The 15,984-nt window shown below is 36.4% G+C and overlaps 1 protein-coding gene across 2 annotated transcripts in view; it reads right to left on the bottom strand.

The window, feature by feature from the left end:
• Window positions 1–15,984, bottom strand: part of ADAMTSL3 (ADAMTS like 3) — a 355,931-nt gene that overhangs the window by 149,979 nt on the left and 189,968 nt on the right. For both annotated transcript variants that reach the window (XM_088025151.1, XM_088025150.1), the window contains exon 7: window positions 5,756–5,830. In XM_088025151.1, coding sequence (XP_087881277.1) covers window positions 5,756–5,830 — 75 coding nt within the window. The remainder of the gene's footprint in view (window positions 1–5,755; window positions 5,831–15,984) is intronic.

The following is a 15,984-nucleotide window of genomic DNA, read 5'->3' on the forward strand; positions in this document are numbered from 1 at the left end:
CACCTGCCTTTCTGACCCCAGCTCTATCTCTAAACCTTGGGTTTTCACTGCCTCATTTCTAAAATGTGGTGTCAGAGCAGACACTCCTACAGGTCTTCTACTCTGAAACCTACACTTGGATTTATGGATATTCAATGGTTCTTTGACCACCTTGAACAAAGGACACAACAGAACCCGAACCCCAGGAAAGCTGATAAAGCACAACAAAACCGTCTGGCACTGGGGGCTGCCATCTGCACGCGGCTATGCTTGGCTATTTTCCTTTGACTGCACTCTGCCCCTGGAGCATCTGCAGGAATCCAAGCGTCCTGGACAGACTGTGTAACAGGCATGAGGAGACATCCCTGATTATGCCTGACAGGCAGGCTGGGAACTTTTCTGGGAAAACTCAAAGGCTGGACATGAGCTCCTTGATCTGCAGGAGTCATTAACGGTCGAAGAATTCTGCTGGCTACTCTCAGGCACACAAAACCCCAACCATGTTGGCCCTGATCTCCATGACCGCAGATTTTTGGAAAGTGTGAGATTAAATTCATCTCCTAGTTCCAATGAAGATATAAAGCTGAGTGTTATAAAGTGAGCTGTCAGTAAAAATGAGATGGGGAGCTGCAGATGGTAAGAAGGCCCTCTCCTGGGTGGATTATCCCTCTAAAGGAAAGGAGGAGACGTAGCGAGCGTTCCAGCCACATCATGACACAGAGTGAAGCTGGACAAAATCCACCCTGACAGAAGGCCTGCAAAACACTGAGCTCCTAGCCTGAGGTTCAGCCTGAAATGAGCTGACTAAATTCAAATAGTGTTCTGTGCTGGGGTTGTGATTGCCCGGCATTAGCCTTCTGGACCACAGTGTCCCGAGGGCCGTCGGGCTGCAGAGCTATGGCGGGATGTCAGAATCTGGGAGGAAGGGAAGACCCGTAGGACAGCCACCCTCTAAAACCAAAGGCCAGCATTTCTGTTAGTCTGGTCCTGGTGTTTTGTGTTTTGGTGTCAAGTCTATTCCATTACTTGGGCAGCGTCCAAGCCTTTAGTGGCAAGGACATGAGAACATAAGAATTATCCAAGTCCAATACCCAATTATCCATATGCTTATGAGAAAATGTCTTCATTGCAATGATTTAAAAAAGCTTCCAGCTCTGTAGGTCACGAACACCCGTTGCATATATAGGAGGTGGAAGGCAGAGGCTCTGACCTCTATTGTATAACAGAGTCAGAAGTGGGTGGATAAAGACAGGGGGAGTGATTTGATGAAGGTGGAGTTCATTGATACAAATGATTCTGACAACTGGACTGACAAAGCCAGTGTGATAAATCTCCGGGTGAGGCAGGGGCCAGTGGAGCTTTTCAAAAGTTGTCATTTTTTGCAGATGGTAAATTTGCTTCTCTTTAGTGCCTATGCCTCTTAAAATAAGTGACAGACAGGGTTGGTGAAAACCAACAATTTAGATGATGCATTGACTTACAAATACATTTTTAAGTTTCATTGCTTTCTAGCATTCCACTGTATTCGACTGCAGCCCTATGTTGTGTTAAAGTATAATTCATGGCTCGTGAGATCAGCACACAGGATCCTTGAGCTCTCAGAGCCTTCCCGGATCCCTCTGTGGTTTCTGCAGCAAGAGAGCTCCTGCTGGATGGAGAACCCCGGAAGCCCGTAAACACACCCACCACTACGGAAAGCAGAGGGTACGGGCCTTCATCCCCGCTATCCACTGCTGACTTCTTTCTCCTCCTTAGGCCCTCTTAAATCCCCCAAATCTTCACAACTTGAGTCTATAATGGTGCCTTTAAATATTCTGATCCATCCCAGTTGTTAATAAAATAAATGATAACTATAAAGATGATGGAGGTGTCTTGGTGCTTCTAGTGGAAGGAGGAGTGCCAGTCCAGGCTTCCTTCAGAAGAGGCAGCCTCCTGTTAACCATCCTGGAAAGGTCTCCTTACAATCTAAGGCCACAGAAGTATCGCTAGGTAAACACATAACACGCGTTCAGCACAGTGAAGTCACTTATAAATACACCAAACTGAGGCTTAGAGTCGAGTGATATTTAACGGTGCATGCACATGTGATCCAACATCCACATCCTTTGGGCAGTAGGCATCTATGTTTATATTTTTAGAGTTGACCCTTGAACAACATGGGTTTGAACTGGGCAGGTCCTCTGAGAGAGGGATTTTTTTTTTTTTCCCCTAAACACAGTCCAGTCTTGTAAATGTATCTCTCTTCCTTATGACCTTCTTAATCACATTTTCTTCTCTCTAGCTTACTTGATTTGAAGAATATTGTGTATAATACAAATAACATACAACATACGTGTCAACTGACTGTTTATGTTGTCAGTAAGGCTTCTGCTCAACAGTAGGCTGTTAGCAGTTAAGCTCTGGGGTGGAGTCAGGACGCCTGCGTGGTTCAGTTGGTTAAGTGTCTGCCTCCGGCTCAGGTCATGATCCCAGGGTCCTGGGATCGAGCCCCATGTTGGGCTCCCCGCTCAGCGGAGAGTCTGCTTCCCCCTCTGCCCCTCCCCCTGCGCACACATACGCGCACGGTCTCCCTCTCAAATAAATAAATAAAATCTATTAAAAAAAGGTTTTGGGGGATTCAGAAGTTTCATACACATTCTCCACTGTGCAGGAATCAGCACCCCTAAGCCCCACATTGTTCAAGGGTCAACTGTATATGTCTGTATATGGTCATCAACAGGACTTTAGAGGACAAGAAAAACCCCAGAACAACAACAAAATGATTCTCCCTATCAATACGGGAGTTTTCAGTTAATGGTGTCTTGGCTTCTCAAGTCTATTGCAATCAAACGCATTTAATCCTAATGTGTTGCTACAATAAAATCTCTTTTGCAGGAATCCTGTTAGGGCTTCCATTTTTGAAGTTTTAGGGAAATTTGGGACTAGGCAATTGGGATAATGCTGGGGCGAGGCGTGGGACAGGACTGGAAATTTAGGATCTACACCCCTCTAGGCAATATGTAAGATAGACATTCCATTCCACGGCAAAGAGACTGACATTAACATTACTGGGTGTTCTTGGTTCTTCATTATGTAGCCTTTTGGAGGGTTGTAATTAATACAGATCTCAAAAGAATGATTTATTACAGCAAAGTAAACTTTATTTCAGGAATATATCTTTGTTTCAAATAAAAAATTAAGAAAACAGTTGTATAAATCAAGAAAATAAAACCATTTCTATATGTAGATATTCGGAAATGTTAACTAAACCCTTTGGAAATGAAGCCAGTTCTATTCATCAGCAGAGAAGGATAACTTTCGGGAACCCTTCCAGAGCCAACTCCAAGACGGTTGAGTGGAGAAATATTCCAAGCAACAGTCTGTCACCTTTGGAGAAATGGGAGCATTTTTGAGCCCTGTTCTTGGAACAGTGCCAGTTTTGAGTATAAAGTTATGTTTAATATGCCAGAACATATTTGCATGTAAATGAATACTTTGCCTCTAAGTATTCATCTTTGCTTATTCTGTTTAGTGTCTATGTATTTTGATTTTGGAACTTACAAACCTAGTTTTGGAGCTGAATTTTTGGGAATTGCCTTTAGCATCCTGAGAAAATTGGGCCCAGTCACTGAATATTTTTTTAAACATCTTTCTGATATGCCATAAAATTCACGTGCCATAAAATTCGCCCATTTATAACACAGTTTAACGATTTCAGTATATTCACAGAGTTGTGAAAAACATCACATCACCATGATCTAAGTTTAGAACATTTTTGTCATCCCCAAAAGAAACCCTATAGCCACTAGCAGTCATGCCCCCATCTCCCCACCAACCCGACTTCCCCCAGCCCCAGGCAACCACCAAGCTACTTTCTGTCCATAGATTTGCTTTTTCTGGACATGTCATATAAATGGAATCACATGTGGCCTTTTGCATCTGGCTTCTTTCACACAGCATCATGTTTTCAAGGACCATTCATGTGGTAGAATGTGTCGTGCTCCATTCTCTGCTTTAGCTAAATAATATTCTACATATGTCATATTTTATTTATCCATCCATCAGCTGATGGACATTTGGGTTGTTTTCACCTTATGGTTATCATGAATAACGCTACTAGTATGATTCAGCGCTTTGTATTTTTGAATCCCAAACTGTATGTTCCAATGTGATTCCCTCAAATGATTCACAAAATTTGGATCTGAATGTTTTTTACCTGTTTTCAAAAATCAAGTTCACATTTATAAGGATAAAGGTTTACTCTCATCAAGAGCTATAGGCTTTAAGCCATTTTAAAATGCTTAGAAAATGTTTTGATGTTTCCTTACAGAGAAAGCCTTGAATACAGTGACCCTTACAGGACTGTAAACATTTTAGTTAAAAAAAAAATTGGTCACACCTTTTAGTCATAATTGATAAAATAAAGGGTAAAAGAAAATAAAAGACTTTCAAACAATGGTTCACCCTTACTGCCCCAAAGATATTCTCTTGCTTCTCTGATTGAGATTATAATGTACTACAGAATTTCTTGTTTTTTCAAGATTTTAATCTACATTATTGGTGATCTTAAACATTTTTACTTAAATGTTTTGACATAAACTTTTCTCAAAGAACATTTCTGGTTGGAATATTACTACTGAATTCAAAATGTACAAATACACACACACACACACACACACACACACACACACACACACACACACACTTAAAAGCTACCAAAAACATGATGCTTGTGGCCCAGAGAAAATTTTACAAGTCAAAAATCTAGGATGGTGGCTCAGAAAAAAAAGGGGGGTGGGCAATCTGTGTAGCACTTTGATCCATTGGACCTTGATTTGTGTAGCTTTAAAATAGTTATAAGTACTGTTTTGCACTTTTATGGAAAGAGATGGCTGAACTCAGTAAGGTTCTTCAAGGCCAGGGAACCAGTCCTGGCAAAGACACATTCACCTATGAAAAAGACTAAGAAAGTCCTGTCTCTGGCCACAGGGAGACCTTGGGAAAGAAACAGACAAACTCCGCTATTTCCTGTTCTGTTAGGTCCTAAGAGATCAAAAAACAAAGAGGAGATGCCACCTGACTTTGGCCAAAGAAACAATATTTAGTGTCAATCTTCTATCATTTCAAACTCCGTATTCTGGGAAACCAGTGTTTATTTTCGCTGCCCCTGGACCTGAAGTTGCGATGTGTTGGTAACAAAGCTTATACTTTTCGGGCGCCTGGGTGGCTCAGTCGTTAAGCGTCTGCCTTCGGCTCAGATCATGATCCCAGGGTCCTGGGATCGAGTCCCACATCGGGCTCCCTGCTCAGCGGGGAGCCTGCTTCTCCCTCTCCCACTCCCCCTGCTTGTGTTCCTGCTCTCACTGTCTCTCTCTGTCAAATATATAAATAAAATCTTTAAAAAAAAAAAAAAACAAAGCTTATACTTTTCAGCTATAATCACTGATACGGTTCTGTGTTTAAAAAAAATTTATTTTTGTCCCAAACTTTTGAAATCTCCAGAAAACTCTTGAATACTATTCTACTCTCCCCATAAAAATAGTTTATTTCCCATACAACTTGATTTCCTCTCCCACAGGGAGACTAATCCCAAACTGGTATATTTCCAAACACTGGGGCATGAGAACAGAAAAATTCAGGGTATTGATCATTCCCTAGTGATACAGATGATTTCACGATGGTTGGCAAAATCCTTGAGATATTTTCCTACCTACCCATTAACACAAAGAAAGATTTTTCTTGTTGGCTAAATAAACTATCAGGAAATAAAAACATGTCAGGATTAAATTGTACTTACAAAGATGCGCTGGTCCTTTCACTGTAATTCTTACACTCCGACTTCCCAGAGGGACAGCAATTACATTTTCTTCCCCTAAGAAAGAATGCGCGACAAATGTAGTGAAACTTATGCCCGAAAGGCCTATCAACATAAGCAAGTCAATCAGAACGGAAGCATTTGCAAAGGGTTCTTTACCTACACTTCACCTCAGAGTCAAGAAATCTCTGGAAAGCACCTACTGTGTGTATAAGGCATATTCATACTACTCATAATTTCACTTAAAAGCATTTTTAAAAAAAATTAAAGAAAAGTTTAAAATGAATTCCCTGGCCTACCATCTCAATTGCCTTCCTCCCCCAGCCCTCAACTGCATGCTTTGATGGGGAGTTGGGGGGGGGCCCTCAAACTAGGGCCCCGGGCCAAGTCTGGCCACACCCATTCACTTAAGGCTTCTTTACCCTACCCAAAGGTAGAGTTGAGTAGTTGTAACCAAGACAACAGGGCTCAGAAAGCCTAATCTATTTACTCTCTAGTCCTACACAGAAAAATGTTTGACGATCCCTGGCCTAGATCATTATCTTGGGGCAATCCTAGTCTTCAGAGAGGTTTTTCGTTTCCTGCTTTTACAAGTTCTGAAATTAATTTTCATGGCTGCATAATAATCTAGACTCATATATAAAATTTTACCCCAGTAGTCCCCAATTTGAACATTAAGCCTGTTACTAAATGGTATTAGCATATTATCAATGATATGAATTACTTCAAGCAGATGTTTTTGTTTAACTTAGAACAAATTTTCTGGATAAATTCTGGGGCGAAATTGTTGGATCAAAGGATGTTAGTATGTTTGCTGACTTGTTTATAAGTTTTTATTAGATAAAAATATGTTTATTATTGAAAATTTAAAAATGCAAATAAGCAAGAAGATAAAATAAAACTATTTCTAATCCTGCTGCCCAGAGAGCATCACTTCTAACATTCAGATAAATATTCTTTCCAAATTTTCCGTTTGTTCCTAACATACATACATGCAAAATACCTGCATACATGCAAAATATATACATGCATACATACATGCAAAAAAACAAAACAATGGACACTATTTAAATGTCCACCATTATAGGAGAGCTGAAACAAACAATTATATTTCTGTACTAAAGAATACCCTATGTCTGGTAAAAGCAATGATAAGAAGCTATAGGACTTGAGCGCCTGGGTGGCTCAGTTGGTTAAGCAACTGCCTTCGGCTCAGGTCATGATCCTGGAGTCCCAGGATCAAGTCCCGCATCGGGCTCCCTGCTCCACAGGGGGGCTGCTTCTCCCTCTGACCCTCCCCCCTCTCATGTGCTCTCTCTCTCTCTCATTCTCTCTCTCAAATAAATAAAATCTTTATAAAAAAAAAAAGAAGCTATAGGACTTGATGTGGAAAGAAAGCCAACATACATACTGATGAATAAAAAAGGAAGTTAAAAAGCAATATATATGGGCAATGATTTCTTGGATATGATACCAAAAAGCACAGTTAACACATGAAAAAATAAATTACCTAGACTACATCATAATTAAACTTTTGTGCATCATAGGATAATATCAACAGAGTAAAAAAGCAACCCATGAAATGGGAGAAAATATTTACAAATCACGTATCAGATAAAGGGTTAATATCCAGAACATATAAAGAACTTGTATAACTCAACAATAATAGCAACAACCAACCAACCCAAAGTAAAAATGAGCAAAGGACTTGAACAGACATTTCTCTCAACAGAATATACAAATGGTCAATAAGTGCATAAAAACATGCTCAACATCACTAGTTTTTAGGGAAATGCAAATAAAACCATAATGAGATCCCACTTCACATCTATTAGGATGGCCATTATCAAAAAAACAAAACAAAAAATAATCCTCAGGATGAGGAGAAATTGGAATGCTTGTGAACCACTGGTGGGAATATAAAATAGTTCAACCACTATGGAAAACAATTCCTCAAAATATTATATACAGAATTACCATATGATTCAGCAATTCCACATCTGGGTTTATACCCAAAAGAATTGAAAGCAGAGATTCAAAGAGATATTTGTATACCCGTGTTCATAGCATTATTTACAATAGTCAAAAGGTGGAAACAACCCAAGTGTCCATCAACAGATGAGTGGAAAGCTATCATGTGGGACATATATACAATGGAACATTATTAAGCCTTAAAAAGGGGAAATTCTGACACATGCTATGCAATAGGGATGAACCACAAAGATGTTATGCTAAGTGAAATAAGTCAGTCACAAAAGGGTAAATACTGTGTAATTTCATTTGTATGAACAGTCAAGTTCATAGAGACAGAAAGTAGAGTGGTGGTTGCCAGGGCTTGGGGTAGGAGACAATGGAGAGTTCTTGTTTGTTTAGTGGGTACAGATTTCAGCTTTGCAAGATGAAAACCCTGGAGACAGACTGTGGTAATGGTTGCATATCAATGTGAATGTATTTAATGCTGCTGAACTATACACTTAAAAATGATTAACATGGTAAATTGTATGTTACGCATATTTTACCACATTAAAAAAATGCATGAGGCATAAACTCATTATAAAGTACGTGTTTAATATTGCATTTTCATGTGTATGTTATTTATAGCTGTATTTATATTATATTATATATATTTATATTGCTATAAATATATACATGTATAATACTTCATATTGTGTGTAAATGCATTGAATAACATTATATACACATAATAATATGAAAATGCATAGCAGTATGCAAATGCCTATCAGTAAATAACAGAGTGGGATTTTAATTATTTAATCCTTTAAATTCATGGAAGAGTTTTCACCAAATCTTTGACAGCAGTTACCTCTTAGAAAAGAAATGAAAGTTCTAGGAATGAGTGAAGAAGAACATAGTTCTGTATTTTTTGTTTCGTATAGTGACAATGTACTGATGAGTTACTTTTCAAATACAATGTTCAAAAGCTAAAAACATTTTTTACAAAAGAAGGTAGAAAATGAAAAAAAAAAAAAGGATCAGGGCCCAAAAGTTTTACTGGATGAGTTTTGCTAAATCTTAAGTAACATGTAAGCACATAAAAAGAAGACTGAAAGGTTCTCAGAAATGTACAATTAAAATAACTCAGATACCCAAACCAAACACAGAGAGCACAAAAATTAACAGATGAACCACATCTTAATTATGACTATGGATATATAAAAATAATAAATAAAATACAGCAAATTAATTCCAGAATTCTATCATAAGAATTATACATCATGAGTAAACAGAATATATTCTAAAAGTGAATTACTGACAACATAAAACTTGTTAATGTAACTGGTTATATTAACAGATCAAAGAAGGTAAACATTATGATCATTTAAATGAAAAAGGTGTCTGATACAATTCAGTATACATTATGATAAGATTCCTATTAAAGCCAGGGATAGAAAGAAACATCCCCAATTTGATAAAGAGTAAGAAGCCATGAGCACACTTCATGGTGAAACTCAATGATAGAACTACTTCCACCATAGTAACAAAGCAAGCATTATCATCATCATCTTTTCCATGCTCTTCTGGAGATCCTTATGCTATTCAATGTAATTAGAAAATAAATAACTTATAGGAATATATGTTAGAAAGAAAAAATTTTAAATACCATTATTTGTAATTGTCAAGTAAAACTTCAAGAAGAAAAAATCTATTACAGGCCAATAACCCTGATGAATATAGACGCAAAAATTCTCAGTTAAATAGTAGCAAACCAAATTCAATAGCACATTAAAATGATCATTCACCATAATCAAGTGGGATTTACTTCCTGGGATGCAAGAATGGTTCAACATATACAAATCAATCAATGTGATACATCACATTAATAGAATGAAAGAAAATCCTATGATTATCTCTATAAAAACAGAAAAAGCATTTGACAAATTCAACATCCACTCATGATAAAAACTCTTAGCAAATTAGGCATAGAACAAATGTATCTCAACATAATAAAGGTAATATATAACAAGCTCATAGCCAGCATCATAGTGAATGGTGAAAGGTTGAAAGCTTTTCCTCTAAGATCAGGAACAGAAAAAGATGCCCATTCTCACCACTTCTATTCAACACAGTACTGGAAGACCTATCTAGAGCAATAAGGCAAGAAAAAGAAATAAAAGATGCCAGAATTGGAAAAGAAGTAGTAAAAATGTCTCTATTTGCAAATGACATGATTTTCTATAAAGCTGACCCTTGAACAATGCAGAGGTTAGGGGCATCAACCACTCATGCCATCAAAAATCTGCATGTAACTTCCCCCAAAACTTAACTGCTAATAGCCTACTATTGACCAGAAGCCTTACAGATAACACAATGAATACATATTTTATATGTTATATGTATTATACACTGTATTCTTACAATAAAGTAAGCTGATGAATACATATTTTATTTTATATGTTATATGTATTATACACTGTATTCTTACAATAAAGTAAGCTGATGAATACATATTTTATATGTTGTATGTATTATACACTGTATTTTTACAATAAAGTAAGCTAAAGAAAAGAAAATGTTTTCAAGAAAGTCATAGGGAAAAGAAAATACATTTACAGTACTGGATTGTATTTATCAAAAATAAAAATCCACATATAAGTAGACCCATGCAGTTCAAACTCATTGTTGTTCAAGAGTCAACTGTATAGAAAATCCTAGAGTTAACATAAGATTAACATACAAATATCAGCAGCATTTCTATACACTAACAATAAATCTTTTGGGAAAAAAAGTAAAGAAATTGATCCCATTTACAATAGCATCAAAACAATACTTAGGGACAAATCTAATGAAGGAGGTGAAAGATCTCTACTCTGAAAACTGCAAGACAGTGATGAAGGAAATTGAAGAAGATACATATAAATATAAACGTATCTTATGATATCTTATGTTCATGGTTTGGAAGAATTAATATTGTTAAAATATCAATACTACCGAAGGCCATCTATAAATTTGATGGAATCCCTATTAAGTTTCTAATAACATTTTTCACAGAAGTAGAAAAATACTCTTAAAATTTACATGGAACTACAAAAGACTCCAAATAGACAAAGAAATCCTGAGAAGGAATAACAAAGCAGGAGGCATCAAACTTCTTGTTTTCAAGCTATACTTGAAAAGCTACAGTTATTAAAACATGTGGAATGTTGGGGCACCTGGGCAGCACAGTCAGCTGAGTGTCCAACTGGCAGTTTCAACTCAGGTTGTGATCTCAGGGTCATGAGATCCAGCCCCCGCCCACCTTTCCCGTCAGGCTCTGTGCTCAGACTCTCTTTCCCTCTGCCCCTCCCCCATCGAGCTCGCTCGCTCCCTCTCTCTCAAATAAGTAAATCTTTTTTTTTTTAAAGTGTAGTATGTCATAACAAAAACAAAAAAATAGACCAATGGAAAAGTATCAAGAGCCCAGAAATAAATCCAAGCACATACAGTCAACTAATATTTGACAAGGGAGCCAAGAATACTCAAAGGAGAAAAAACAGTCTCTTCAATAAATATGCTGGAATAATTGGATTCTCACATGTAAAAGAATAAAACTGGACCCATATCTTACACCACTCACAAAAATTAACTTGAAATAGCTTAAAGACTTAAATGTAAATATCTGAAACCATGTAACTCCTAGAAGAAAACATAGGAATACAATCTCTTTGACATGGGTCTTGGTAATGATTTTTTTGATATAACACCTAAAGCTCAAGCAACAAAATAAAAGATAAACAAATGGGACTACATCAAACTAAAAAGTTTTTTTGCACGGCAAAAGAAACCACCAACAAAGTGAAAAGACAACCTATGGAATGGAAAAAAATATATGCAAAGCGTGTATCTGATAAGGGGTTAATATCCAAAATTTAGAACAAACTCATACAACTCAATAGCAAAACAAACAAAAACCCCAATTTAAAATGGGCAAAGGACCTGCATAGTCATATAGCCAAAGAAGATATACCAAAGGCCAATAGGTACATGAAAAGATTCACAACATTACGAGCCATTAGGGAAATGCAAATTAGAACTACAATGAGATATCACCTCATGCACGTTAGAATGGCCATAATCAAAAAGACAAGAGATAACAAATGGTGGCATGGATTTGGATAGAAGGAAACTTTTGTGCACTGTTGATGGGATTATAAATTGGAACACCCACTGTGGAAAACAGTATGGAGTATCTCCAAAAAACGAAAACTAGAGCAATTCTATGATCTAGCAATTCCACTTCAGGGAATATAACCAAAGGAAATGAAAATACTAACAAAAAGATGTCTGCACCTGCATGTTCATAGGCATTATTTACAATAGCCAAGACATGGAAACAACCTAAGAGTCCATCAATGAATGAAAAGATATAAGTTGTGGTATATATGTATACAATAGAATATTATTCAGCCATTAAAAACTGAGAAAATCCTACCATCTGCAAGAACATGGATGGACCTCAAAGGCATTATGCTAAGAGAAAGAAGTCAGCTGTAGAAAAACAAAAACTGTATGATTTCACTTATATGTGGAATATAAAAACAAAACAAAACAAAAACAAACTCATAGAAAAACAAATCAGACCAGTGGTTACCAGAGGCAGAGCGTGGGGGAAGAAGATATTGGAAGAAAGTGATTGAAAGGTACAAATTTCCAGTTATAAGACAAAAAGCCTAGGGATGTAATGTACAACAGGATGACTACAGCTAACAGTGATGTATAATATATAGGAGAAATTTTCTCATCACAAGGATAATTTTTTTTCCTTATTCTTTCTCTTCTTTCTTTTCTTTTAATTGTATCTATATGAGAAGATGGATGTTAGCTGAACCTACTATGGTACTCATTTCACAATATATGTAAGTCAAACCATCGTATTTTATGCCTAAAACCTATACAGTGATGTTCGTCATTTATTTTTCAATAGAACTAGTGGAAAAAACTATAAACTCCAAAAAAAGTTCAGTAAGTATTCTGATATTAAATAAACTGCTTTTGTGCATTCTAACTAACATTTAATTGTATACTTTAACTGTATTTTATAACTAACATATATCATACTTACATAAATGTTAATATATTAATATACAATATCACATATATATACATACACTCTAATATTTATTCTTAGTCTATCGCCTGAAAATCCAATAAATATTAACCAGCTCAAAAAGAATGAACATTCTTGCATCCATGTGGTGCCTCCAAATACCATTTCCCACTAAAAAGAACCAGGGCTCCTTTAAGGAAATGGTTCAATCCAGGTCTGGGTCAGAAAAGGAACTAGCTAATCTTAGAATTTTGCTATGGAATAATAAAAGGGAGCTCTCAAAGATATGAATCATGTGCACTGAACTGAAGTTATGTGAAAGGACTTCAGAGTCAACATAAAGAGTATCCAATTGGGCAAAAATGTGACAATTTGAACATTAATAAGAATAATAACTGCAAAGAAGTGAATCACATGAAATATGTTTAAATCCTTAAGTCCTTAATAACACTGGAAAAAAAATCACTGGTCACATTCTGAGGATGCTACAAACCAGCTCATTGTTTTGAAAACTGATAAATAAAGACAAAAGAATAATGCATTTACCATGCCTTTCTACACAAATTGTACTTCAGGGAAACCAAACAGTTGATGAGGTGAAGTTTTTCTTTACAGAAGTACCCAAGCTGATAAGTGAAGGACTGATATATTATCATCATTTAAACATTAAGTATCCATAGCTATAGCATCACAGTAAGACAGAAAGCCATACATTATGTATCTCCTAATATGATGCATTAGGAAGTACATAACACCTACTTTAAAGTATTCTTACCAAAACAAACAAACAAACAAACAAACACACACACCTGATTATGATCAAGCTTTCATATCTAACAACCCACTAATAGGAAATGTAGGGTACAAAGGAAAATACTAAACCACATCATGGAAATGTAACGAGAAAAATATAGATTATGGGAAAATCTGTAAGACAAATGAGCAGCTTCCTTAACAAATAAATATCAAGGGGGAAAAAGGACATACTTATAATTAAAAACAAATTAAGAAACATAATTAAGGATAAAAAGAGAGGAGGACGTACTTATAATTTAAAAAAAGAGTTAAGAGACATAACATACAAATGCAACATACAAATCTTATTTAGAGACTAACTTGAATAAGCAAGCAAAACTGACGGAGTAAGGAACTCTGAAAACCACTCCTTCATGAAAACATGCACACACAAAAATGGCCAGAATCAACATTTTCAAAATTCTGGAAATTAACTAAGGCTTGCAGCAATCTGGGCAGAATTTATTCAAGAAAAACACTGGGTAAGAACAACAAATTTTATGGCATTTTAAATTGCCTAGTCCCATATCCCCCATTCTCAGCCTCCACTGTAACCTTGAAAACCAACATCCCATAGTCACTGTGAAAATCAGCAGCCTGGAAGATGCTGCAGGGGTGGATTATGGTTGGAGCTCCTTCAAAGCTCCAATTCTCAACTGTCTTTATTTGACCTGAACGATGGTTCCTTGGAAGACCTCACTCACAAAGCTGTCTTTATTTTGCCTACCTAGGAGCTTGCCCAGTACAAACAGCCTTCTCCCGAGGGGCACTTGTCCAAAACAATCAGAGGCAGTTGTTTAACATTGAGGCTGCCCAAGGTGGTAGATAACAGTTGAAGAAAACAAGCTATCCAAAAAGCTTAAAAGGAAAAGCTGGAGAATAGAGATGTCCACAGGGGGCTTTGAAAAGTGCCAACACACCCCTGGGAATCTAGAAGGCCACACATATGTGGAGGGCTGTGTGCATGCTCAGGGCTGTGTCCATACTCAGAGAAGACATGAGAAGGCCCTAAATTCTCACCTCTGGCTGACCCTGAGACTCTGCAACAAGCAGGAAGTGAAGGCTATAAGAGAGTTGTCAACTGCCTGGTTGAGTGTTGAACTGTGCCTTAACACACACACAGAGCCCCTTAGTAAAGACTTATTGATTTTAGACATTTTAAGTCATTAGCTGACCACTAAACCAACTGAGCAGAGACTTTAGTAGTTACACGTGACAAAGAATACAGACTTTACAAAATTGGTTAAAAAAATTACTTAACACACAGGAGCAACAAACAATAACAAACTCTGGTTGTCGGGGGAGAATTTGACTTCCAGATATGCAACATTATATTTAAAATGCCCAATTTTCAACAAAAAGTTACAAGACCTACAAAAGAACAAGAAAGTATGGCCCATACATGGGAACAACAAAAGCAACCAACAGAAACTGTCTCTGAGTAAGCCCAGAGTTGGAATTTTAGACAAAAGCTTTAAATAAACTACACTAAATATGCTCAAAGAACTAAAGGAAACCATATTTAATCTGAACAAGTAAACTATAAGATAATATTTATGAGATGATCTCAGAAAAATGAACACAGACTGGATATTTGATGACATTAAGGGATTATTGTTAATTTTTAGATGTAATAAGGGCTTTGTGATTATGTTTTTAAAAAGAGTCTTTATTTAGAATAAAGGTCTAAGATTTAAACTTATACTCTAGGCAAATATACACAAAAATAAAACAGGAATCATACATGATTGCCACGCAAAGTTTAACTCAAGGCAAAAATACACTAAATAAAGGAAGATCACTTCATAATAATCTAGGGAATAATTCAGCTATCATGACCTTCATATATGCTTTAGATAAATGGTACTAAAACACATGAAGCAAAACTATCAGAGGGAAAGGAAAAATGGGAGAAAATGTCTATTATTAATAAGACAATAATAATAATATCCTTTCAATTCTTGAAGGATATATGAGAAGGTATTTCATAGAAAATTAAAAATAACTCATAAACATAAGAAAATGCTCAGAGTCATGGAAAATTAATAAAAATACACTTAAAAGTTTTAATCTATCCTTTTAGCAAATTATAAAGACTGACAATATCCCACATTGGAAAAACTGAAGAAAACAGTTGTTAGAACTACGAGTGGGAGTGTAATTGGCAACATGTTTGTGAAAGGCAATTTGGCAATATCAACCAAAAATTGTATTGTGCATCCCAATTGATTCTGCAACTGCCTTTCCCAGAACTTTTCCTACAGAAAAAAAATCTTATAATTGTGCAGATAGATGTTTAACATACTTTACATACATAAAATCACAACTCTTTACAATGTTCACTGCAGCATTTTTGAAATAATAATGGGCA

The sequence above is a fragment of the Eumetopias jubatus genome, unplaced genomic scaffold (genome assembly GCF_037043125.1).
Source record: "Eumetopias jubatus isolate StellerSeaLion01/CBP00866 unplaced genomic scaffold, mEumJub1_p1.0 scaffold_7, whole genome shotgun sequence".
Classification (NCBI taxonomy): Eukaryota; Metazoa; Chordata; class Mammalia; order Carnivora; family Otariidae; genus Eumetopias; species Eumetopias jubatus.